The sequence below is a fragment of the Lepisosteus platostomus genome, chromosome 2, assembly GCF_059453375.1.
Source record: "Lepisosteus platostomus isolate fLepPlt1 chromosome 2, fLepPlt1.hap1, whole genome shotgun sequence".
NCBI classification, from domain to species: domain Eukaryota; kingdom Metazoa; phylum Chordata; class Actinopteri; order Semionotiformes; family Lepisosteidae; genus Lepisosteus; species Lepisosteus platostomus.
The window spans coordinates 34615053-34639617 of record NC_142612.1 but is presented as its reverse complement, the minus strand read 5'-3'; the positions used below and the strand labels follow the sequence as shown (position 1 = coordinate 34639617).

Below are 24565 nucleotides of genomic sequence, written 5' to 3'. Positions count from 1 at the left end.
CTCAAGGCAATAAGGCTGCTAAATAGCCAATAATAATAATAATAATAATAATAATAATAATAATAATAATAATAATAATAATTGCATACACTTATATAGCGCTTTTCTGGACACCCCACTCAAAGTGCTTTACAGGTAATGGGGACTCCCCTCCACCACCACCAAAACCAGCCAAGCTGCAGTTCCTTCAGCAAATCACCCATAATGGCTACATGGACATACAGTTTTCAACGTATTTGGTATACTGCACTACTTGGACATAATATATTGTACACACCCTAGACACATTGCAGCTCTATTTATATTGAGCTCTGTCTGAGTTTATTTTATTCAATTTCTATTGCACTATTATGTATTATTATGTAACCTTATTTTGACATCTTAATTTTGTAATTTTTACCCCCCGGTGAGCTCGCAAAAAAGACATTTCATTGCCAGCAACTACTGCTGCACGCTGTTTTGTTGTGCATTTAATAATTAAACTTTGATTGACTGATTGATTGATTGAAGTCTCTCTCTCCCCTATTGTGGCACAGATATAGAGGGAGATATTTATTTGCATCTTAAATACACAGACAGCAGCCTAGCTCTCAAATAAAAAAAATATAATATACAGTATATAATAACTGTACATTTTCCTTTTTGTTATTCTGTATTTGTGAAAAGAAAATAAAGTTTTTAAAAATTGAAAATAATGCGATAACAAATTCTCCTTTTACAGCGATGACCTTGAAATTGTCCGTTTACATAGGACGTTCAATAGAAAAGTCTCGATAAAGTAACTTGCTTAAGAATATAAATAGTAGTACTCCACCTGGTATTTAAACCCACAACCCTCTAGTTCCAAGTCTAAACAGTGAAGCATTGTTTTGTAATATACGCAGAAAGTTTCGAACCATCTCACAACGACTTATTTGTTAATGTAATGCACTTTCTAATGGTACTGCTTTACCTTTTAAAAGCAGGGTATTTAGATATAAAGCCCCAGTTTGAAAGTTCGCGTAATGATGACGTGATAAACGAGCGACAATTCCTATTTTACTCCACGTGAGGAAGACATGGCCCTGCTGGAAGTACGCAAAGAATATCTAGTTGTAAGCAGTGGAAGTAAATTTATTGCCGTTAAAACTGAAGAGATCAGGTTGGTGGAATTTAGTCCTCCTGTTTTACATTGAGATTATGATTAGAATGCTTTTTTTTCTTCCGGTTGATGTTTTTGATTTTATTTCAGGAGATTGCATTAAACTGAACTGGAGTCTTAGTGAACGTAAGATACAGGTGATTTTAGTTGTTTTTATTGGATATAATAGTAACAATACTGTATTGTTAAGAAGAAAACTAACCTTAGTTCACAATTTGTTCTTGTGGAATTACGTTATTAACAGTGAACGAAATATTTGTTGAGCTGCGTTGTTTTGAGCAGAATGACAGTAATGTAACTTATATAATAATAATATAATAATAAACTTTATTTTATATAGCGCCTTTAAAGGTGGCTTCTCAAAGCGCTTTACAGGATGACAATAACAATAGATAAGAAGACTACAACAATAAATAAGAAAATTTCACAAGACAGGGCACAATTATAATTACAACAATACAACAATAACAATAGAGGAGACCGTGGAAGATGGTATTAAGAAGAGCAGAGGGGTGAAGAATGGAACCAGTTAAGTAAAGGCTTTTCTGAAAAGGAGGGTTTTGAGTCTGGATTTGAAGGAGTTTAGAGAAGGTGACTCTCTAATATCCTTGGGCAAGGAGTTCCAGAGCTTGGGGGCATAGCAGGAGAAGGCCCTGTCGCCCATACAATGTAGACGGGCTTGGGGGACAGTAAGGAGGGCAGAATTTGAAGAGCGGAGGTTGCGAGGTGGGGAGTAGGGCGATAAAAGTTCAGACAGGTATTGAGGTGCCAAGCCATGTAAAGCCTTGTAGGTGAGCATGAGGATTTTAAAGTCTACGCGGAATTTGACCGGAAGCCAGTGCAAGGACTCCAGGATAGGAGTAATGTGAACACTTGCACTAGATCTGGTCAGGATTCTGGCTGCTGAATTTTGGACATACTGCAGCTTGTTCAGAGTAGATTTAGATACCCCCCTAACTTAGAAGTTTTCATTCATTTCACATTAGTGTCGCTATTAAACCGTAACTATAAAACTATCAGTATATTCTATATTTCTTTAAATCTTTTAAAATTCTATTTGCTGCATTAATAAAGACGCGGATAACTGATCTTTTTCGAAAAGGTCTTCACGAAATTAGTTGTTTTGAGACTACAAAATATAAGAAGGACGTGCACTGCAGTACAAAACTCAAATTTCAGATCCTTGTGGCTTTAATAATTGTCTTGAAAATACAAATTGTACATACATTTACAGATTAAAACGTACCATCAATATGCAATCAAAATAATATGCAATCAAGATCATTTAACATTTGCCTAACAATTTATTTTGACTTGGTCTTTATTATACACTGTTCCTCTAAGTATGAAGAATTGTGAATCAAGGGAGTTTTATTCAACAAGTTTCAAAGGCCTTAAATATGCCCAGTTGAGTAATTGTGTTTTTGCATATTAAGTTGCAGGAAAACTAATAGGTCCCTGTACCTCCATAAACTGTGTAATTTACAACTTTATAGTGTGCAGTGCAAGTTATACATTAAATACACAGTTGTTTATTTGCAATATTCAAGGTAAATATGGACTCTATTTTTTAAAATTTATAGTACATGCTGTATAAATATCACACTTAAAAATCAGTTTTCAAGTGGCGGGTAATAAAAGGTAAGACCATTAAATATAAAAAATATTAGAATAAAGTAAAATAGAACTCACAGTACTCATAGGATTGCCATGTCCTGAACTGCAGTGCTTCACATGAATTGTTTTTCTATGTGTTTCAGGGAGCCATTTGTGTATGACTGCACTAAAGCAGAAAACAAACCAGAGGAGAGTGGAAATAAAGGGTAATTTTCTCTTTACTCTTTGCAACATTGCTCAGTGAAAGTCAAATGCAGTTATACAGTTATGTTATGTTAATGTTAGTGAGCCAACATAGACTTCAGATCTTATTACAGCCATGAACATCTTGGACTAACTGATCTGGTTAGTGAAGCTTTATAAGGCATTAACTTACTTTTTAAGAGAGGTAGCAATAGTCTTATCTGTCTTTCATTTTCAAACAACATTATTCCTTATGTAGTAGATTCACTTTCCTATTCCATCTTATTTTCTTATTTTCTTAATATTGCATGTCCAAGTGGATGTCTAGAATTGATTTTAGATAGATAATACTTTATTAATCCTGTAGGGAAATTGATGTGTTACAGCAGTCCAGCCCAAGACAAGCAAAACAGACATCAGAATAGTTATAAAAGAAAAGACAACAAAATAAATAAAAATAAATAAATACATAGGTGTGTGCAAAATGTGATGATCATAGTCACTGTAAAAACAATATGTGCAAAATGTGCATAGGTTTATACAGACTGATAAGACAGGATTTTATGCGGAATCCTGAATTATTAACACTTTTTAAAATATTGTAAGCAGGTGTTAAATTGAGATCTAACAATTGTGTGTGGCCCTTGGAAGTATACAATATGTCCACATGATTAATGAATGATTAGGAACATTATGTCGGGAATTTACACATGAATGGAGCAGTATATATACTATCACAAAGTATCAGTGAAACTAATTTTGTATTCATTTAATTCCCAAACAATTAAGAAAATGTGGGAAAACTAATCTAAATCAGATCTTAGTTATGTGCTCTTGCATTTGTGACTGTGGGTGCAACAATCTCGGAAATGTGCATGGAAACCCTGGACATTGACATTTCTGCCCTCAGAATCCTTCCTGACAGCAATCAGAACAGCTGCAGTTCACATCCCTTGCACATGAGTACTATATCTAATTAGAGGATCTCCAGGACCCAGATTGCTGCATAGACACTTGAATGCCACTGTGGTGAGATCACATCAGTAAAACTGTGACTCTAGGATGAAGGCATCAAAGCCTAAGATACAAAAGCCAGCTTGATGCTGTATAACTGGCACGAGGCTCCGTGTCATATCAGAACACAAAGCTGTGGAAACTGGCCGAATGCAAGCTGATGACGCATTGTGTTCAAGAATGGGTCATGGATCTCTTCTGGCACAATGGTAGGCAGAGAGTGTACCACAGCCATTCAGAGAATTACCACCCACATTTGGAGATGGAAGTGTGATGGTATGGGCTGTAAAACAGTATGGATGCAGATCTGTTAATGTTTAGTAATTGACTGATCAGTGCCATAGAGAAAATGTTAATACCCTACACATTGAAGCTTACTTTGAGCAAAATTATGTCATCACATTTTGCAAGGCAATGCACAGCCACATGTTGCGTATATTTGTCGGACTTTCCTGTGTGCCACATGTTAGTGATGGACTGTTCATCCAGTGTTAACCCAGTAAATCACTGGATCAGTGTGCATGCCATCAGAATACACAACCTTGTACACTTGTTGAGCTGTGTACAGTACTTCCTTTAGAGTGGAATAGGATTTCCTATTGGCATGTTAAATAGCATTACAAATAGCAAATGGGAGACACAAGATACTGAACTTGTTCATTATAAAACTGGATACCCAGTCCATGCTTTTTTGTGATGAAAACATGAATCAATTTGTTTGTTTAGTAAAGCTCACTAACACACACTAAACTCATTTCCTACATTTTTAATGTGTCTTAGAATATCTCATATGAGAGTACTCTGAATTGATGTGCGAAACAACACGTACATCTGTCTAGTTTTACAGCTAAATTTACACAGTCAGGACACACTGAGCTGCTGTCACACTTAGAATCCTTATTCACCAGTCTGTAATCTGTATAAATGTCTGTGTAAAATAGGAGGCTGTTCAGTGATGCAAAGATATATCTGAATCTAGGTGAATATAGTATAGACAGCTGCCATGTACTAGACAGTGTAGTCTGGTAAGTTAACTATAACTATCTGCTGTGTGAAAATGTTTTTATTTATTTAAGAGATGAGGTTGGAGCTGAAGAAAAAGGAAGTGACAGAATTTTGGCCATGGCTTTCTCTGCCTCAGGAGAGTACTTTGCTCTCACAGATGACAGCAAACGTCTCGTCCTGTTCCGCACCAAGCCAGTCTGGGAGTGTCTTAGCACCAGGTAGTGTAATAGAGCCGGGGTTCTCAAATCTTGTCTGGGGGACCCCTGCGTCTGCTGGTTCTCATTCCAGCTGTGCTCTGATTCTTCAGTGTTAATTGTTGCCTTTAATTTATCTTCTTGCTTGTTTAGGTGTTTGCTTTACTTCTTTCTGCATTCACTACTGAGTTTTGAAAATACCCTACTTCAAACTATTTTTCTAACACCTTTAACCATACAGATCTTCATGCAGTCGCTTTTAAACCTGCTTACCCTTATTTCTGACTAAACAGCTCTTAATAAGAAAGGAATTTATGATGTCGGGGATGAAAATGTATTTAACAGCCCACAATGAGCATTTTTTTTTCTACTTTAGAGGTCAAACTTAAGTTATTTCAAGTAAAGCAGCTGAATGAGAGGAGTTTTGAAACCCAGAAATTTGTTACAGGGTTAATACTAATTGCAAATCGTTTTCAATGTTTAAAGAGCTAAAAGCTAATTTCAAAGTATTGCCTATACAGAAAACCAAAGTCAGTTAGCCTGTGATTAAGAATTCAGTCATAGCACACACAAGAAGATGCAACAGAACACCATGACAAGGACTGGGAACCACTGTATTAATAGGACTGTACGCCACTAGGGATGGAGAGAGAGTCCATACTAACACCGCATTTCCAAAATGCCCTTAGACATTCTCACTTTTTGGGCAATTTTTATTTCTTTATTTGGTTGATTGCAGTATTATAGTAGTTGCACTTACATTAAAATCCTGTTTGCTGCTGTCCTGCATGTGGTAAAGATAATATTGATGTCTTGAAGGGTCCACAGCTGTTTTTAGTCAGCAGAATACTCTGCTGTTGACCATGACATCAAACTGGGCTCTAGTGACCAAGATTAAGTGCACATTCACCAGCATGTTTTGGAGAAATGTCCAGAAATTAGGTTATGAATTTGATAATATTGACATCAGTGTATAATTTAAAATATTTTTACAGCCCACATCTAAATAGATTAAAACAAAGTACCTTAGCTAGGTACTAGAGTACCTATCTAAGTCTTATACAATGGTTATAACTATTGGACTGTTTGATAGGTAGTAGGTATATTGTTTGGAGATTTGGAAGCCATGCCTGTCTTAAGATATGCAGCTCTTCTTTTCCTGGATTTGATCACAGCCGCTCATAGGCTCATAGCAGACAGAGTGCCTCTCCCTCCACAGCAACAAACTGCATTGCCAAAAAGTCTGGCTTTCTGCAGCAGGAGAATTCTACACTATCTGGGTTTCAAGGGAGTGACATCACATCCTGTAAATGGCACGGTGCCACTGAGCTATGCTATACCAGCAGACTGATTAACAGCTTTCCTTTCACATGTGCCCCATGCAGTAGAATGTTATAAAGCTAGGTGTTCAGTCGAAAAAGTTAAGAACACTTTAATATTATGTTATACCGGTTCAGTGTTCTATAAGAGATACCTCCTTGGGTTGACGTATTATATGACATTCATATGGTAGCATTTCACTTTCCTGGCTGGCTGTGAAGAAGTCGTTAAGAGTCTACCATTTTTATCCATATTTATTCATTTAAGGAAAATTGGTAACCCACTCATCCAGGTCTTGAGTGTCATAACTCTGGCTGTCATAATATTGTCACTTTTAAAAGTGGCATATTCTTGCAGTATGGTCAAAAGGCCTTTCAAGACTGAGGTTGAAACAAAGTTATTTTCTCCTTTGTGATATCAAGTAAAACTGTTATTAATTAAAAGGGACAGAACTGCAACAGCACCCATCTTTATTTGTCTTAGACATTTTTGCCATCTGTACCAAAATATGCTAGAGCACAGAAGAAAGACTAGTCAGGGCGCTCAATGTGGAAAACCATCTGTGTACAATTACACATCAAACCATCTACGTGAAATAAATAGTGCAGAAGGCCAATAGAATCACTGACTATCATGACCATCTCTCGTACGGTGAAAATCAGCTCCTTCCATCAGGGCGTTATTTAGACTACCCAGATTCAAATGCAGTAGATCCAAGTTATCTTTTATTCTCATGGCAAATAATCTGCTAAATCTGGACAGTTGATTTTGTATACATATTTTCTTTCTCTTTTTCAAAAACCATATTTGGAACCTGAATGGAGAGTTTGGTGAAGTGACCATAACCCATTATTTTTTGTCTGTGTCTATAAGTTACTCAGAGACACAAACACATAAAGCAAGACATAGTTTAGGTAACAACTGGAAAGTGGTTGCAGGATTACAGGACGGTTACTGAAGAGCAAGTTTGTAGAACAACCACCAAGTTGTCCAAAAGGTCCTGGTGTAAATGGATTGTGGTTTACAGGATAGAGAGGTTTGCAGGTGCAGTAACTGAATAAGGTAAGCTTGAGGAGATGAAACGTGATCAGAGATGATGCCATCCTAATGCTACTGTTACCATGAGATTACTCATGTAGGTTCATGGACTAGATTATTTGGGATCATCATGTGTGAATTTAAGGTGTATTTTGCTGGAATAGTTTGTTAGCTAGTAACATATTTATTCATGTTTGAGTGCTCCATGTGGTTCTTTCTCTATATATTTAATCAACTGTTCAGTTTTCTGGAGCTGGATAATAACCTGGACTTTCTGAGCAGGTGGGTAGTTCGGAGGTGTACTTCTCTGACAATGACCAAAGCAGAAGACCAGATCCTTGTGGCAGATAAATCCGGAGATGTGTATTCATTCTCATTGTTGGAGCCCCAGAAGCCAGCTGAGCTTAAACTGGGCCATCTCTCTATGTTGCTGGCAGTGGTAAGTAACAACATTTACCAGATGTGATTAGTCACTGGGTCTACTGCTTCTGCTCAAGTTATTTTTAAAAAATTGACTCCTTTCAAATTACAAACCTAACTTATAGAACTTCTATTAGAACTTTATTTGAGAAACAGCTTGTGTGCTAGTAAATGACAATTTAACATTTTGCACATCTATTAACTATTAGTGACAAAAGGTAGAGAGTACCTAGCTAAGTCTTATGCAATGGTTATAACTAGTTAAGTGCCTATATATCGCTGATAAGGACCTATTCCTTGCCTACTGGTTACAAAAAATGTTTCGTGTGTTCTGTTACAAGGTCAGAAATGAAGGTGTAATAGATCTGTTTCTTGATAAGTATAAAGGATAGTCTTTTATTGCTCTTTATTTCTATTTTTTAATCACCAAGTTTGGAATCATAGTTATAACAGTTTTTTTCTGTCAAAGTGAATCATTCCTTGCTGCATTACAAGCTCTTCATTACCTTACAGTAATCCTAGTACTGATGAAGGAGCAAAGTATTCCTCCCTGACATCACTGCTGCGTGTAGTTGTGCTATAAGTCCATGTCCACTTCTAGTGAACAGTTTCACAGGAGCCCTAGCTATCTAAATCCATCCCTACACTGATTAGTCATTGACATCTGGGCCATTGGTCTCAACCTGGGCTATGTGATTTCTCTAGTATAGTCTCTTTAAAATAAAAGTCTGTTTAAATAAAAGATCTATCTTGCATTCAGTTAGTAAGATGAGGGCTTTTGAAACTTTTTTGAAGAGAACACTAATACTGCTGTGTTTAAGTCATTTCTCATACTTTTTCTGCCCCAGTGTTTTAAATTAAGTTACTCTTTCACACATACATTATCTTTTAATCATACATTCTTATAATTCATATGATCTTCAGTGTTGGGGGACAGCCGTGATTTTTGCTCCAGCACACAGCATCCCAGCTGGGAAATACAAACAGTGAAAGGTTTGGGCAGTAAAACGGTAACACGTTTTACTTGAAATGTTTCTAACTCTTATGTGTTCTCCCTTATCCAAGGCAATTAGTCCTGATGACAGGTACATCATAACGGCAGACCGAGATGAAAAGATCCGAGTCAGTTTTCTGAAGTCACCCTACAACATCCAGTCTTTTTGCCTGGGACACAAAGAGTGAGTCCCAAGCACTGGGTTGTTTGCATCTGGCATTAAATGAGCTACATATCCAGAAGAATTTGTAATTCCAGTTTTAGCATTTTTCAGACTGCATAACTCCCTTTTTAAACTTAATGATTTTCAGGTGATCTATGTGAAGATATGAAGTAATATTTGTCAGCAGATCTCTTTTGGTAACTGGCAAAAGTGACAAGTGGTAAATTAGTCAAGTGTAGGAAAGCCATATTGATGAAACATGTTCAAGGATGAGCTTGGCACTCAATCTATCAACTCTCTCAGATAATAGAAAAGGCCAAATAATCAGCTTCTCAATAAATACATAAAATAGATTATATTAAATTAAGTTTTCAGTCATGTCATGTGTACAAAAAATAAATGCTGCAATCTGCAAGTCTATTGTAATTAAACCAAAATAATACAAATTTGGTCACAGACTAATACATTGCTAAGTTTTGTGTTATAGTCGTAACCGATAGGAAACAATAATAAAATTAGGACAGGAGGAATTACTGTAAACAACAGAGAATATTAAATTCAGCAAAGAAGGATGCAGAAGGAAACCAAGTACAAAAGTGTTTCAAAGAAAAGGCAGAATTCACGATGAATTGCTGAACCACATGAACAATTACATAGGATCCTTCAAATGCAAAAGATCCCAAACAAGGCCGACTTAGTGGCCTCCTCTTTGGTTGGCATGTCCTGTCAGTGCAAATACAGACAGGACACTGACATAGACATTGTAGACAGGATTCTTAGTGCCTCTTTGTAGTAGAATAAGTATAGTGAGCTTTTCACTGGAGAATTTAGATCCATGTCCTGCCAACTACCTGGTGATCCATTGAGGATGTTTGAATTCACAGCAGGTTGGATGCTGTTCTTCCTGTGACCAGCCTATCTTATTTTGCAATGGTTTACATGAGTTAAACTGTGTTCACTCTTAGGGAGTTATACTGCAATGATCATGGCTACAAAGTCCATCCAGCACAGAACTGATTAGCCCCACACTGCCTATTGTCTTAAGTAAGGATCAATAAATTCTTATGTTTACTTTCTAAGTTCATTTGATTTTTTTTGCAGGTTTGTCAGCTCTCTGTTTGTGCTGCCTTACCAACCTTACTGGCTTCTGTCGGGCTCTGGGGTAAGAACATAAGGCCTTTTTATTGACAGTCATGTTCCCTCTAGTCTTGGACTTCTGTGGGTGATGCTACCAATATATACTATCTTGCCTTCGTTGGTGTTCTGTTTTGACTGAGGTGATTCCTCTCGATTAAACCCCTTATGCTTTCTGTTGTGTGAATCCTGTGCTTCTGTTTAGTCAGTCTTCTGCAGAAAATCAGCAGGTCTGGGTTAGTACAATGGCATGAAAGACCCTAAGAGGCAGTTCATTCTTTAGGTTGGACACCCAAGCCACTCACTTATATTAGGGTGCTTGGGCCACAATAATAGCAGCCAAACTAACATGAAGCACTGATTTTTTTTTGTATTTCATCTTTCTTTTGTTCTTTCTGTTACATCAGGTTTAATGGTAATCAATGCAATTCCATTTCAGATATGTGTAAATCCCTTCCATGTATGTAACTTGATTTTATAGATTTTTAAAAGCATTTCAATGATGATAGTATTCCATATGATCATAAACCTCTTTAATGGAAGGAACATTTATTGTGTAGTATCTTCTGCTGATTTGTATCTTTGAAAAAGTAGCCCTTTCCAAAATGCAGATCAGTCAGCTGGAGGTGGAGAAAAGGAGCAGTGAAGCAGATAAAGTGCTAATGCCAAAACCCTACAACATCTGTCTACAACATATGATGAAAGGATGTCAGATGCTGTGTTGTGACTCCACTAATCTTGGCTAAATTTTGAGAAAACCCCTTTAACTGAGCATTAAAACATTAAGTAAAAGTAGTGCAGTTGAGAAATGGGCATGCATTAGAGTGGCTTTGGAGAATCTGTCTCATTTGACTGCTGTTGTTAACAGGATGGAACTCTGAGACTTTGGGAGTTTGAGTTTGGCAAGGAGCTGCAGAGCTATGACCTCAGAGAGCTGAATGGTACAAAATCTCCACAGAAAGACAAGGTGAGACAAGATAAGTCCATCATCAATAATTATTCTGTTGCCACTTACTGACACTTTAACCGAAGAGACCTACAAAAACCTAAGAGTTAAATGTGACATCCTTAGCTATTGTGTTTACCCTGAAATGCCTAGTGACTGCCAGTTGTGATAAAACTATCCCACGTTAGCAAACCCGCTTTCCTACAACATATTCATTTTATGCTGCTAACAGAAAATGAAAACAGGAACTGTAGAACTATAGTGAGATCACTTTATCTACCTATGTGCTCTATTCATTAAAAGAACTTGATTCAGTGTATTTTTTAAATGTACACTCAGAGGAATGTTGCAATATCTTTCTTGCCTCCACCAAACGCTAGGCTAGTCACTTCTGTCTCAGCCCTGCTCATTGTCATATTTGAAGAGCAAGGTTTATCTCAGACCAGACTGAGCAGGGGACTTCAATGTTACCTTGGCCACTTATTCAGCTGCAAACTGTGAGCCTGACTGTTAGCTGGGTATCATATTCCTTTGAAACACGTAGACTCCAAAACCCTGTCTTATCTCTCCTATTTAAAACCAAAATATTGTTTTCTCTCGTTGCAGAAATTTAGCTTAGTAACTGAGCATTTCTGCTACCAACAAGAGTGAGAACAGCAACAATTCAGTTTCCCAGCCCAGTACGTACTACTGCCATATTATTTTAATAATCTCTTTTTGTATTATTGTTTTGTCTTTGTTAGAAGTTTGCAGTCTCCAGAATTGCCAGTTCACCGCAAGGAGATTACATTGCTGTTTTGTGTGACAGGTATATTTTTTTAAATATAATATAAAACTGGAAATTACATGCAGGTAGATGCCAATTGGTCAGATGATATAAAACAATTTATCAAAGATTTTATTTGAAAGATGAAATTTAGGATGTTTTGGTGTAAAAAATGAAGTCTTTGTCAGATAATATTTAACCTAGACACTTGCAGAGTACTACATGTAGTTAGTAGCAACATGATGTTTACATGGAAAAATTAGACTTTCTGTAAGTCCAAGACTTGAGAGTCAGGATTAAACCAAACAGACAGTCATCATATATCAAAGGAGTTCTGATTTCAACTCAAAGGAAATAAGTGCCTCCTAGGTGTACCTGCTGGTAATTTCTGTTCATCCCCCCTTGGGTTCCTGTTGATTTTGTAGTAATCCCTAGAGTACTAGAAGACTCTGCATATTTAATTGTGTTTTCATGGCAGTTTTCCAACAGTGCACATATTCCGAGTGGATTTCAATGCCCAGAGGCTGATGCACCAGGAGCAGCTTGATCTGGCACACAGCTCCTGGGATGTGGCTTTTGATCAGTTAGCCCAACTATGGGTCCTTCAGCAGAGCAAGGATTGTCCAGTTGCCCTCTACAGACTGACAGGGGACTGTTGGAAGGTACACCTCGCACACTACTCTTAGTGGAGCAATAAGCCCTTGTGTATATATACACAATATAAAGAGCATCTAAAGAAATGATCACTCACTGTGTGTGTGTTCAGAAAAAACATTCACATTTTGGATGTTTCTTAAATGTTATTGGCATAATTTTTATTAATCGTGACTGACCATGATACACTTGGGTGACATTTAACTGTTCAGTAAGCACTAAATAAGTTAATAGATATTTTTGATAAGATAAATATGATTAATATTTAACACCAGTTAAATATTGTTAGTTTGAGGTTTAAATATAGAATGTCAAGCCTGTTACATTTAAAAGAGAACTCCAAATCTTATTTTGATATTTTTAGGTTAGAAAGAATCTGTGTTAATTGCATTTCAAATCAGAATGAAAGTAAAGCGTTTATAGTACAATGTAAAATCTCCAATTACAGATAATTTTGTTAACTATTACACACTTATAGACGTGATGACCATCTCCTAATCCCGTTCCTGTCATAGTCTGCCACTGCATCAATCTCTGTTTAGTATTATGAATGTACAAAAGTACAGCTATTACTTGTTACACTAGTCTTCTATCAGAACCAAAACAGTTATTTTTTTATTCTGCATAGTGTGACACTGAAGATCCAGAGGTGAAGAAGGTAACAAAGATTCTTCATTCACAATGGGACATGTTTCAAGGTAAGAAGTCTGTGGTAATCTACTAGGCAAGAGAAATACTGATTACACATCACTTCTATACTTAGAAATATCAGAATATAAATTAAATGGCACAGTTATGAGTAGTTCCTTATGAATAGTAGTGGTTCACCATTTATTTGAGAAAAAAAATCATTAATTCATAGCAATGTAGCTTCCCAAGGGTTGTTTAGGATAAGCAGTTTTTACCATCAGTACTTGTCATCAGTAATATTAAGTACTGAAATGCTCATAGTTCATCTAATTTGCAACTGTTGGTTTGTTGCAAACTATAATGCCAGCAATTTACTGTAAGTGATATCATAAAACAGACTGAAGAATCCTATTCATTCAGTTGATCATATGCACCTCTGCCACAATGGAAATTATGGAATTAGACTTAAATGTAAATATTTGCAAACTAGAGGAGGCTATTCGGCACAGATAGTCTAGTTCTTGGAAGCCATTTTTTATCACAGTCTGATCCAACAAGTTCTTGAAGAAACCTTGAAGGTCAGCCTCAACAACATTATTAAATGTTAATTTCAGGCTCTTAGCATTGTATGTAAATACAGGACTGAAAATATGTACTAAAATTTTTAATTCCACTTCTGTCTTCAAGTTCTTGTTTTGTTGCTGATTTTGATATTTCATTCATGTTCTGTATTTGTAGTCCATAAGGTTTTAATGAAGTTGCCTCATAATATTTTTTGTTCAGGATAAAGAAAATCGAGCTCCTTTAGCAAGTCTGTGTATGAATTTCTCAGAGACCAAGAGTGTAGTGGTAGCTTAAAAAGTACGCAACAGTATTCCACTTTCTCAAGTGTCTTTAACTCTGTCACTCAGTGTGGTTATTTTGGAAAAGTTTTGACGTGCTCGTTCTGACTATATTAAGTTTTTATACTTTGTTAAAAGCTATAATGTTTTAAACTTTTCTATGAATACGTGCTGGCGTTATTTAATAAAAAAAGTTTACTTTTAGGATCTGCTAAATAGAGAGAAATTGCTAAACAAATGAAATTGATAACGATATTAATTTAAGGATCTAAATATAATATATTTATATGGGTTGTAGTATTACCATATTCCACTTTCTTTGTAAACATCTGCATCAATTGCTTTGAATAATTCACTCAGGATTACATTGGAAGCCTGTCTTGTTTAAGTACTGTTTCTAAATGACACTTTGGTACAGTGTAGGAGGTCAGTGTTTTTGATTCCCTGTCAAGGCACACATTTTTTTTTAACAAATAAAGACTCATTTTTAAAAACTAAGATAGTAAATATAATTCACATTGACATTTTATTTTTATATATCACAACATGTTCAATGAATAAATTGAAAAGGTGAATGAGCAAATGTGACTACTGTCAACAGTGGGAGTAAAAAACAGTTCAACCGGTTAAATACCACATCCCAATGCGGCAATTTAAGTAAAGCTGTTACAAGTCTTAAAACAAAATGGTATATATCAGTGGTTCTCAAACTGTGGTACGCCATATGATCCATAGAACTTTGTTGTGTGCGCTGAAAAATTGGGACGGTTTTCATATTTTCTATTTTAATACGTGTCGAATACGCAGCCTACGTACTGCGATACAGTGCGCGCCAATACTTCAGTGGACACAAGAGATACTCTGTAATTCTATACCACTCTATAGGAATGCGTGCTACGGGCGAAGTGACCAATTGCATTTAAAAAAAAACTATCTCCAGCAAATAGGGAGGTAGGAGATAGGGAGGTAGGTGCGTGATTTTGGAACAATGCCAATGTTATCATCTTGTGAGCACAGGAAACCGTGATAGATAACAGAAAAATATTTAAGAACTGTTCTAAGTTAATTTGAGAAAAATACACAGAGCTTCTCTGCGTTTCGCTCCCAAGCGCATGAAATAAAAACTTAAAATAAATACGGAAATAACAACGGAAACGGGGAAAAATGGAAGCTTGCGGATTGCTAAAGCAGGTAAGCTCCACACTATTTTTGAAGAACCTTATTTACCGTTGGCAAAATAGCTGACACGTATTATGTGTCGAGAAAAAGCTGTTAAACAGCTCGACCTGCTGCCCCCCTGAAAGACACGGTCATTCATAGAATTATTGAATTTATATCAAAAGTACACTGATAGAGCGCGTTAAGATGAGCAGATGTTTTTCACTGCAATTAGCTGAGTCTGTACTCAATTTGGCCAATTCACTCGTTTGTGTTAGATACGAGTTTGAGGGTACGTCCCATGAGGACTTTCTGTTATGTAAGCCGCTACCAATAGGAACTACAGGAGAGCACATATTTCACTGGATGAATTAAGAGAATTAAGAGAATGGCATCGACTGGATAAAATGTGTCGGAGTTTGTACAGATGGTGCTAGAGCGATGACAAGCCGACATAGCGGTGTAGTTGCACCAATTAAAGAGGTTGCTCCAGAAATTAATGGACGTATTGCAACATACACCGCGAGAGCTTTGCCATCAAGAAAATGCCTGATGATTTAAAATCTGTTAGACTCTGTTGTGAATTGTATCAAGGCTCGATAAATGAATTCACATCTGCTTTGCTCAACTAAACAGGCTCACCCCTCTCACTGAAATGGTGCTTTTTTATTTTAATTTGTTGTTGCTACTGTTTTTTTTCTGTAAAATGCTTTGAGAAGCCACATTTAAAGGCGCTATATCAAAGATAATTATTATAATATTTATTATATGTATGTGTGAGTGTGTGCACGCACACTCATGTTGGTCATTGAGAATTTCTGGGGTTCCTATGAGATGTTGACTTGTAGGTGGTACTTGGATGCTTTGTTTGGATTAGGGGTGGTACTTGGTCCAAAAAGTTTGAAAACCACTGGTATATACAATATACAAATTACATTTATAATTAAATTTAACAAACAGATATTAAAAACACCACTGAAACCAAACTATAATAACATATCTGATAACTATTAACAATATTAAATAACTATCACATGGAATTGTATAACTAAAGAAATTAATAACAGTAATTTAAAGATATAAATATAATATATTTATATAGCTGGTTGCACTAATGTAGTCCACTTTCTTTGTAAACATGTTTTATTTTTTCTTTTACTCATTCAGTCATGAGTACTTTCAAAACATTTTAAGCTGTTTGTTTCAGCCGTGTTTCTGAGCGGCCAGCTGATGCAGCAGGTTTGTCAATAGGGCCCTATCTAGGAGTTTTGAGTTTGAGTATGCTTAGGGCATAAGTTTTTCTTCTTACAAACAAAGTAAATATTATGTACACTTAATTTACAATTATTTATTGTTAATATATTCAATGTTAAGTGATATTAATGAAATAAAAATGTGATTGAGCAAACGTGGATACTGTCAACAGTGGGAGTAATTCTAATTAACGTTTAAAACACTTCAAATTTTTTAAACGCAACACACGTTTTGTACAGAAAAAATCACATTCTTCCCTCTCCCTGTGGTATGAAGCAGATCAGCAGGTCTTTTAGTAGTAGTAGTAGTAATAATAATTATAATAATGGCTTACACTTATATAGTGCTTTTCTGGACACTCCAGTCAAAGCTCTTTACAGGTAATGTGGATCCCCTCCACCACCACCAATGTGCAGCAGCCCCACCTGGATGATGCGATGGCAGCCATAGTGTGCCAGAACGCTCACCACACACCAGCTATCAGTGGGGAGGAGAGCAGATTTATGAAGCCAATTCATAGAGGGGGATTATTAGGAGGCCATGATTGGTAAGGGCCAATGGGAAATTTGGCCAGGACGCCAGGGTTACACCCTTACTCTTTTCGAGAAATGCCCTGGGATTTTTAATGACCACAGAAAGTCGGGACCTCGGTTTTACATCTCATCCGAAGGACGGCACCTGTCTACAGAATAGAGTCCCCGTCACCATACTGCAGCATTAGGATCCACATGGACCGCAGGGTGAGCGCCCCTACTGGCCCCACTAACACCTCTCCATCAATACACATTCCCAAAAGTCACTGATGCAGCTGATGATGGTCCATTGTATTACAGGTACTACAGTTTGTATTAGGGGTAATTGTGGTGTCCATTGTGGCTTTCAGTTTAAAGGATTTATCTCTGCATCCGACTTTGGAGCAGTCCGAGAAATGTCGCAAGGCAGATGTTTTATCGATATAAGGGTGCAGTGTGTTAACACAAACTCTAACAGAGCCATTTGTAAGAGAAAGGTGACTTTCTGCTCAATTACATGAGAGCTACAGTCAGATAGATTTTAAATTCTTTAAGCAACATTAGCTGTTTGTCAAATTCACCTACTTTGCGCATTACACGACTTCTGAAAAGATACTCTTTTCCCTCGTGCAATTTCACCCATGGTTTATTTTTTATAATTCTGAAACTTGGACGATGTGCCTCAGGGACTCATTCATAGTCTAATCAAAATAACCCCCCGTACCCCCCGCCAGGTCTTGCCTCCTGCTGTTCCACACCTGCAAGAATCACATGAAGTCAGATCCACAGATATACCAAAACAGTAGCGCACACGGCAATGAATGGCAGTGAGTTTGTATAATATATCAATATACAGTATGATACCATGTGGTTTCAAAGCCAGTACAGTATGTGTAAAATTAAGAATCTAAATATATTTATATAGCTGGTAGTATTACTATAGTCCACAGTATACTACCAGTCCAAATATTTTTCTTAATCAAAATTTAAAGTTAAATTTCTTGTAGCTTAAATTTGTATTAATACAAAATATAGATTTTCTTTATAGACTTATAGACAATGCGGATGTAAACCTGAAAGAGGTGCATCATTTCTCGAATCACGTTCGCAACAAGCTAGAATATCAAACTTTTTACACAGCTGGCTATGTAAAAAATATAGCCAAAAGGATCACTCTGAAGGTTAATTCCAAGCTGAAAAGACGAGACTCATCGTGTCTTCTCTATAACTTCAGTTAACAGCTTGTCAATTGTCATTCATTATTTATATTATTAATAATATATTCTGTATTGCATTTAAATTGGAACATTTTTACATATATAAAAAGAGGTGATACACAACGTGTCTCCTCTATAACTCTTCAGTTTACAGAAAAATTCTGCAGAGCCACACAACATAGTAAATAACAGTGGCTAGCTCACTTAAAGGTGTAACACGTCTTCACTGTCATGGTAGTTCCAAGATATTGATAGGCTGTTCTCCGGTTACTGGCAATTGTAAAAATAATCCTTCTTCCCTCCTTTGTTTAATTAAAAGAATTAATAACGAAACTTATCACTTATAATAATTCATCCAGATACACACACTCACACCGGAGCCAATTTTGCCAGAAACAACCTCCCGGTAAGTCTTTGGACTGCGCAGTACTGTACATTACAATATAGGGTTTAAAGTTTTAAATTTAGTTAAATTGTTGGCTGATTACTGGCTGCTGAAATTTGGAATAAGACAAAATAATGATTTTCTCAATTCAGATATAATCTTATCGGGCTTTGAACCACCTGGGTGCAGCGTGCTACATAACAGTCCATTGTCCATTACCACTATAAGGACAATTAAAGTTAAAAAAAAACGAATGTCAAAATGTTTCCAAAACATCCACTTGTGATATTTTAGCTGCTTAGTTACTGATTCCATGTTAATATTACTATTGAATGGTATTAAATCAGTACTTTTTTCTAAAATATCAGCAAGTGGTGTTCTTACTACATATTCTTTGGGGAAAAAAAATATAACTTTTTATGAAGTACAATATATAAACTTTATAATGTTAGAACAAGAACGTTAAAACCATAACCTACTGTAAGTCACCAAGTTAATGACTTTGATGCATAAAATATTTATGACGAAGGTGGAACACTTGTGTACTTTTATATTTAGCTACCACTACCATCTACTGAATGTACATCAATATGAATGTACATATGTATTATGTTATACTACTGTTTTTACTTTCAATTACCAAAATTTAAGTTTAGATTTTCTATATGTGGATGTAAACCTGAAAGAGCCACATCACATTCACAAGCTACAGTATAATAAAAAACTCTTTAATATATCCAACTGAACAATCTTGCTTTATAAAATATACCTACTTTTTAATTTGCTTAATGTTTAACGTGCTGTAATGCACAGTTTAAAATTAATAAAAGTCTAAACAGTATACAACCTAAATTCTGTAATGGGAAAAAGATTGTCCGTTAGCATTGACCGGGATTTGTAACCAGGCGTTTTCTGGTGACAGTAGTGCAACCTCACAACTGAGTGTTTCTAAAAAGCTGCGGTACCCCATAGCCCCTGAACTGCAAACTACTGCTTTATCTCCTGCGCATTCTGAATGGTTGGATCTGTAGTTTGCTTTTTTTGTATTATTGTGAGAGTTTTTGTATAAGGCCTTAAAAGAATATAAAAACCTGTCCTTTTTACTTTAAAAAATGCACCTTATATTAAATACAGAATATGATGCAAAAGATAAGTTTTCAATGGCTGTTCTAAGTATCTTTTGAGTGCAGAGATTTTCACACGTCACTTTTCACAGTGGCTCAATCTCATATTGGGAATTTAAAGGGAACTGGCAAGTTATGTTTTTTCAATGATGGGGATTTGATGCAGACATTATTGATAATTGCATATGAGTACAAGCACACATCTTATATTTGAAGAGGTTTGAAACCAGCTTTGATAAATGATGAATCCTCATTTCTGAATATATCCAAAAATGTAAGATATTAAAACAGTTACTAGAAATAAAAGCTTGAATCAGACTAATCAACTTTTAATCAAGCTGGTTGTCTAAGTTAATGGTTTCCAATTACTGGGATCCCTTTCTTATTTTAATATTTTTAAATTTAGCTCTTAATATATTAAATGGTGTTTAAAATGGGTAGCAACTTCATATAAATTTCTGATTTTCAGAGCTTTACTTATTCTGATGGTTTTGCTGATATATAATCAATTGGACCCCTACAGTAAGGAACAAACCTGTTCCATCTTTGTCTCTGTATAACAAATTGATAAACTATTAAGAGCTATTTTGCATGCATGTAGTAAAACCTATGAATAAAAAATGGGAATTGTTGCAGTTTCCTAAAATAACAGGACAACATGTTCTTTAAAAAAATGTTCAAATCACAAAATATCCAAGACTGGGCGGAACCTGTGTGGTACAAACTTTTTCTTCTCCCTTTCTCCTCCTTCCTGTTTTTTATGCTGTGTTTTGATGAAAGCTCTTAATGACTTTTTAAGATGTAAACGAGTAATCTTGAAAATTCCCTTTTATCCTCTGTTTACTGGCCTGTGAGATCAGCTGCATCTAAGTAAAAGGGATCTCATTGTTTTTGTATTTTATGACACCTTCCCCAGTCATAACAATAAGATAAGATAAAGCAGTAGTATGAATAATGAAAGCTTGATACCACAGGAAGTCCACAAGACAAGAAGTGAGAAACACAGCCTCAGTCTTCAGTGTGTGCTTATAGCTGCTTATGAGCTTTGGTGTTTTCTAGTCAAGGGTCTACAATAAAACACACACAAAAACATTCATAGCAAGACGGTGGTTAGCACTGCTGACGTTCAAAGGTGGGCACTGAGTTCATTTTCAGAGTGCCATTGTCCGAGTGCGTGCGAAGTTTGTATGTCCCCCCCGCGTTTCCCCCCGTTCACCTGCATTTCCTCTGGGTTCGCCGATTTCTTCCCACAGTCCAAAGACATACTGGCAGCTTGATTGGCTTCTGTGAAAACTGGCCCTGGTGAGAGTTTGTGTGTGCCCCGCAATGGGCTGGTGTCCCATTCTGGGAGTCTCAGGCCTCCCCTACGACTCTGTATTGAATAAAGTTGTTGGAAGACGGTTGGATGTTTATGTACCTTGGCCTCCTCTTGTCATATTTGTGGGCTGGACTTGCAACATAGCGCTCTGAATATAGCCTCATCAGCTGATGAATCCTGGTGGTCAGTTCTGTGCAAAATTTGAATCCAAAATAGACAGAAACCAACAATTTCAGTAATTAAGTCACTAAGACTAATTCTCATTGTTCGCTAAATTTGAGCTAGGTGTCTTGACGTTTTAAAGAAGAATGTATACATATTTTTAATATTGTGTATGCTCAGCATCATTGGTTTATCCAATTTAAATTAAGTGTTTGGTTGAATAATATGTACTAATTTTGACTTTTGTGATTAAGGTAATTAAGAAAATAGGTTCAGAAATAATAGTATTATTTGTAGCCATAAGATTGTAGTGGTAGCACATTAATTTTAACTGAGTTTGTCTTCAATACATGCTTGCGGAACATTAAAAAAGTACACTTTTGTTTTCCTTGTTTTATTTAAGATGCTAAACCTGAAACCTTTTTGAAGTCCAAATTTTCAGTAACAGAAATGTGCTATTCCTAAATATATCTAGACATTTTTATACAGTATTGGCTAGTATTTTTTCTAGGTTATTCTTGGCTATGTTTTTTTCTAGGATCAGTGGCATTCTCATTTTTCCCATTCTCTCTACTCTGTCCTCGTACTGCTGTAAATTGTGCCTGTGGGTCATCACTACAGAGTCAGTTGGAGATGACATCCGCTACCACAATCTCTACAAAGCCAACTTTGACAACATGGCAGCCTATCTCCAGAAGAAGCAAGAGAGGCTGCAGCAACAGGGCAAGAAGAGACCCGGCGCACATCCAGAGTCCAATGGATCGAACAAAAAGCCCAGGGCAGAGCAGACCACATCTTAAACCTGCACCTCCCAGTGGACTGCACAGACTGATAGAAGAGTCAGGCGCTGCCTGATAGAGCTGCCTGGGGGTCAGGGAGTGCTTTGGACTGCAGCCTTGAAAATCAATGTTGGGTTTTAAAAGTAAAGGAGATGGGTAATGGAATTTAGCAACTTATAATTGCAATCTACGTTTACAGCAGTCCTAAACAATGATAATTGGTATATTCAGCCATATTAAGCAACACATTTTAAGTTTCATCACATGGCTTAAACAGAAGACAATATTCCTAATTTTTAAATTGGAACTAGAGTGAACTGTCACATAATCTTTATCTTTAATTTAGTTATGTTTCATCAGTCACTTACTTAGGTAAAAACATGCCTGTGAATGTCCCTAATTTCTCCAAGCAAAAGCTAATCCCAAAATCTCATGACAATTTCTATATTGGTGTCTAAACTCTTCTACAAGATGATGTGGACCTGGGGCATAATGAAAAAGTCCTGACTTGTTTCAGAGTGAATGGGAAATATTTGTACATCTGTCATATTCTCATGAAAACTCATTCTGTGAAAGCTAATTTTTATTTTTTATTTTATAAAATGTTTTCGTTAAAATTCATTATTTCATTTCTTTTTCAGGTCAGATACAGATTAAATGCTTTGATTTTAATAGTTTGTCCAGGGGATACAAACGTCAAAGGTTTTGTTTTTATTTGGAGAGTAACATCAGTAATGTTGCCAAATTCTGCAATTAAATGTAGCAGAGAATTAATTTAATTATTTTTAATTTCCAGTTCATCTAGTTTGAAAAGCTTGAAAATAGATTTAAATGAGCAGCTGTTACATCCAAGATCAGGCTTATCAGTATGGTATAGCCAAAATTTGACATGTGAAGCAAGCCAAAGCAGACTAACAAAAAATAATCTTTATATTATGTAGTGCCTCTCATTCTATATTATCTCAACACAAGATATTTATTATATGTAAACTAAAGTTAACAGAAGTAAATTCAAAATAATACAATAAGTAGAATTAAAAGCTAGAGTATAAAAATGTGTTTTTAGGCTATTTGAAAGTGCTGACCAACTTATCAAGTCAACTAATTTGGTCTAGGAGATGACTACTCAGTTTTGGAGCCTTGTATTGGAATTTAAAAGAGGAATTACTCCAAACAGTGCAATAAATGTACTAGTGTACATGGGGTTACTGATGTCAGATACCAAACCATACGTAAATTTGTACATGTACATGTGTAAGAACCATACATGTTCATAAATGTGAACAGGAGTTTTGTGAATCTTATTCTGAAATCCATAGAGAGTCAGTGAAAGGAAGCTAAAACAGGTGAGATCATGCATTTTAGTTTTAAAAGCCAAATTGGATAGTCTCTTAGACGGTAATGTTTTTAAAAAGTCCGAACTCTTTATTTTTACAGTGATAAAAAGGGGGCCTTGAGTAGGATTAATTGAAGTTGGTATAAAATGAAATTAACATTACAAAACAATCTTGCAGGCAAATTTAAAAAGATGAAGCACCCTATTTGTCTGGGAATGTGGAGTGTGATCATGTGGATTCTCTGTAGCAGTGAGTAGATCCAGAGCTGTGTTAGGTTGATCCTAGAGAGAAACCAGTGGTTCTGGGAGTAACTACATGAGTGTGACAATAACTTTCCAAGGAGCATGAGGCTCAGGTACTACCCTGACATTTCAGGTTAACATGCAAATTTAGAAAACTCAAGTGGAAACAGGTAAAGGTGCACAGCTTCTCTGCATCAAACCTCAGCCATGGAAGGAACCTAGTTATAAAAGCTCCAAGCCTGTGAAGACCTTTTCTGGGAGAAAGCACCACTGTGAGGCAGGGTTGTAGTGGGCTAACAGAGCTGAGACCAACAGGGACAGAAATTATTAGCATTAGCATTGTATCCATAATACAGAATAATCCTAGCAGCAAGCTGGTTCACTTATAGTGGAATCGTCAGCTACTGCTGGTCATGTTATTAATGATCCTCATAGAAGTAGCTTTACATCAGATATGACTGGTGGATTTTTTATGTTTGCCTGTAAACCCTTGATGCTATCTGAATTAACACGTTAGCCAGGTCTGCTGTTGCTAAAGTAAACTGTACGAGAAAGCCACCAGCAAGCAGGACATCTGAGCGTCATTTATATAAGAATTCTTTCCTATACCACAGTGCGAATAAAGCCTGGTTTATAACCCAACAGTGCTCATGAATCAGGGGACCCACCACATGCCGGTCTATTTCCACTGCTTTGAACAGGATGGGTCACTCATATGCAGTGTAATACACTCTTATATTTTGGTAGGGTGATGTATCTCTAACTCGTGTGCAAATAATTTCATCATGAAACCACAGGGGAGTTCAGGTTCATTAAAATGAAATATAAAGCTTCTTCTGAGATGTTGGGGTTTGCAAAATGGCTTGCAACGTATGGTCTAGTTCATTTGACTCTTCACAGGCGATTAAAGTACTGCTAATATTTCATTAATAGCACTTGAATTAACATTTCAAAAGCAAGCACATTATGAAATTAAAAGGACCTGTGTGAAGAAGAGGTCAGAGTAGGGTGCTGTC

The 24565-nt window shown here is 36.3% G+C and overlaps 1 protein-coding gene across 2 annotated transcripts; it reads left to right on the top strand.

Moving 5' to 3' along the window:
* Positions 1 to 995: 995 nt before the first annotated feature.
* Positions 996 to 22587, top strand: wdr4 (WD repeat domain 4). 2 transcript variants are annotated; one of them, XM_088607047.1, is made up of 11 exons: positions 996 to 1141; positions 2902 to 2964; positions 5032 to 5178; positions 7795 to 7951; positions 8998 to 9110; positions 10191 to 10251; positions 11092 to 11190; positions 11913 to 11977; positions 12414 to 12597; positions 13218 to 13287; positions 21730 to 22587. In XM_088607047.1, the coding sequence occupies exons 1-11, from the start codon at positions 1059 to 1061 to the stop codon at positions 22044 to 22046; spliced, it is 1359 nt and encodes a 452-aa protein (XP_088463173.1). In that variant the 5' UTR covers positions 996 to 1058; the 3' UTR covers positions 22047 to 22587. The 2 variants fall into 2 exon arrangements, with proteins under 2 accessions (XP_088463173.1, XP_088463182.1); XM_088607056.1 differs by having other exon boundaries at positions 997 to 1141; positions 21813 to 22587.
* Positions 22588 to 24565: the final 1978 nt, after the last annotated feature.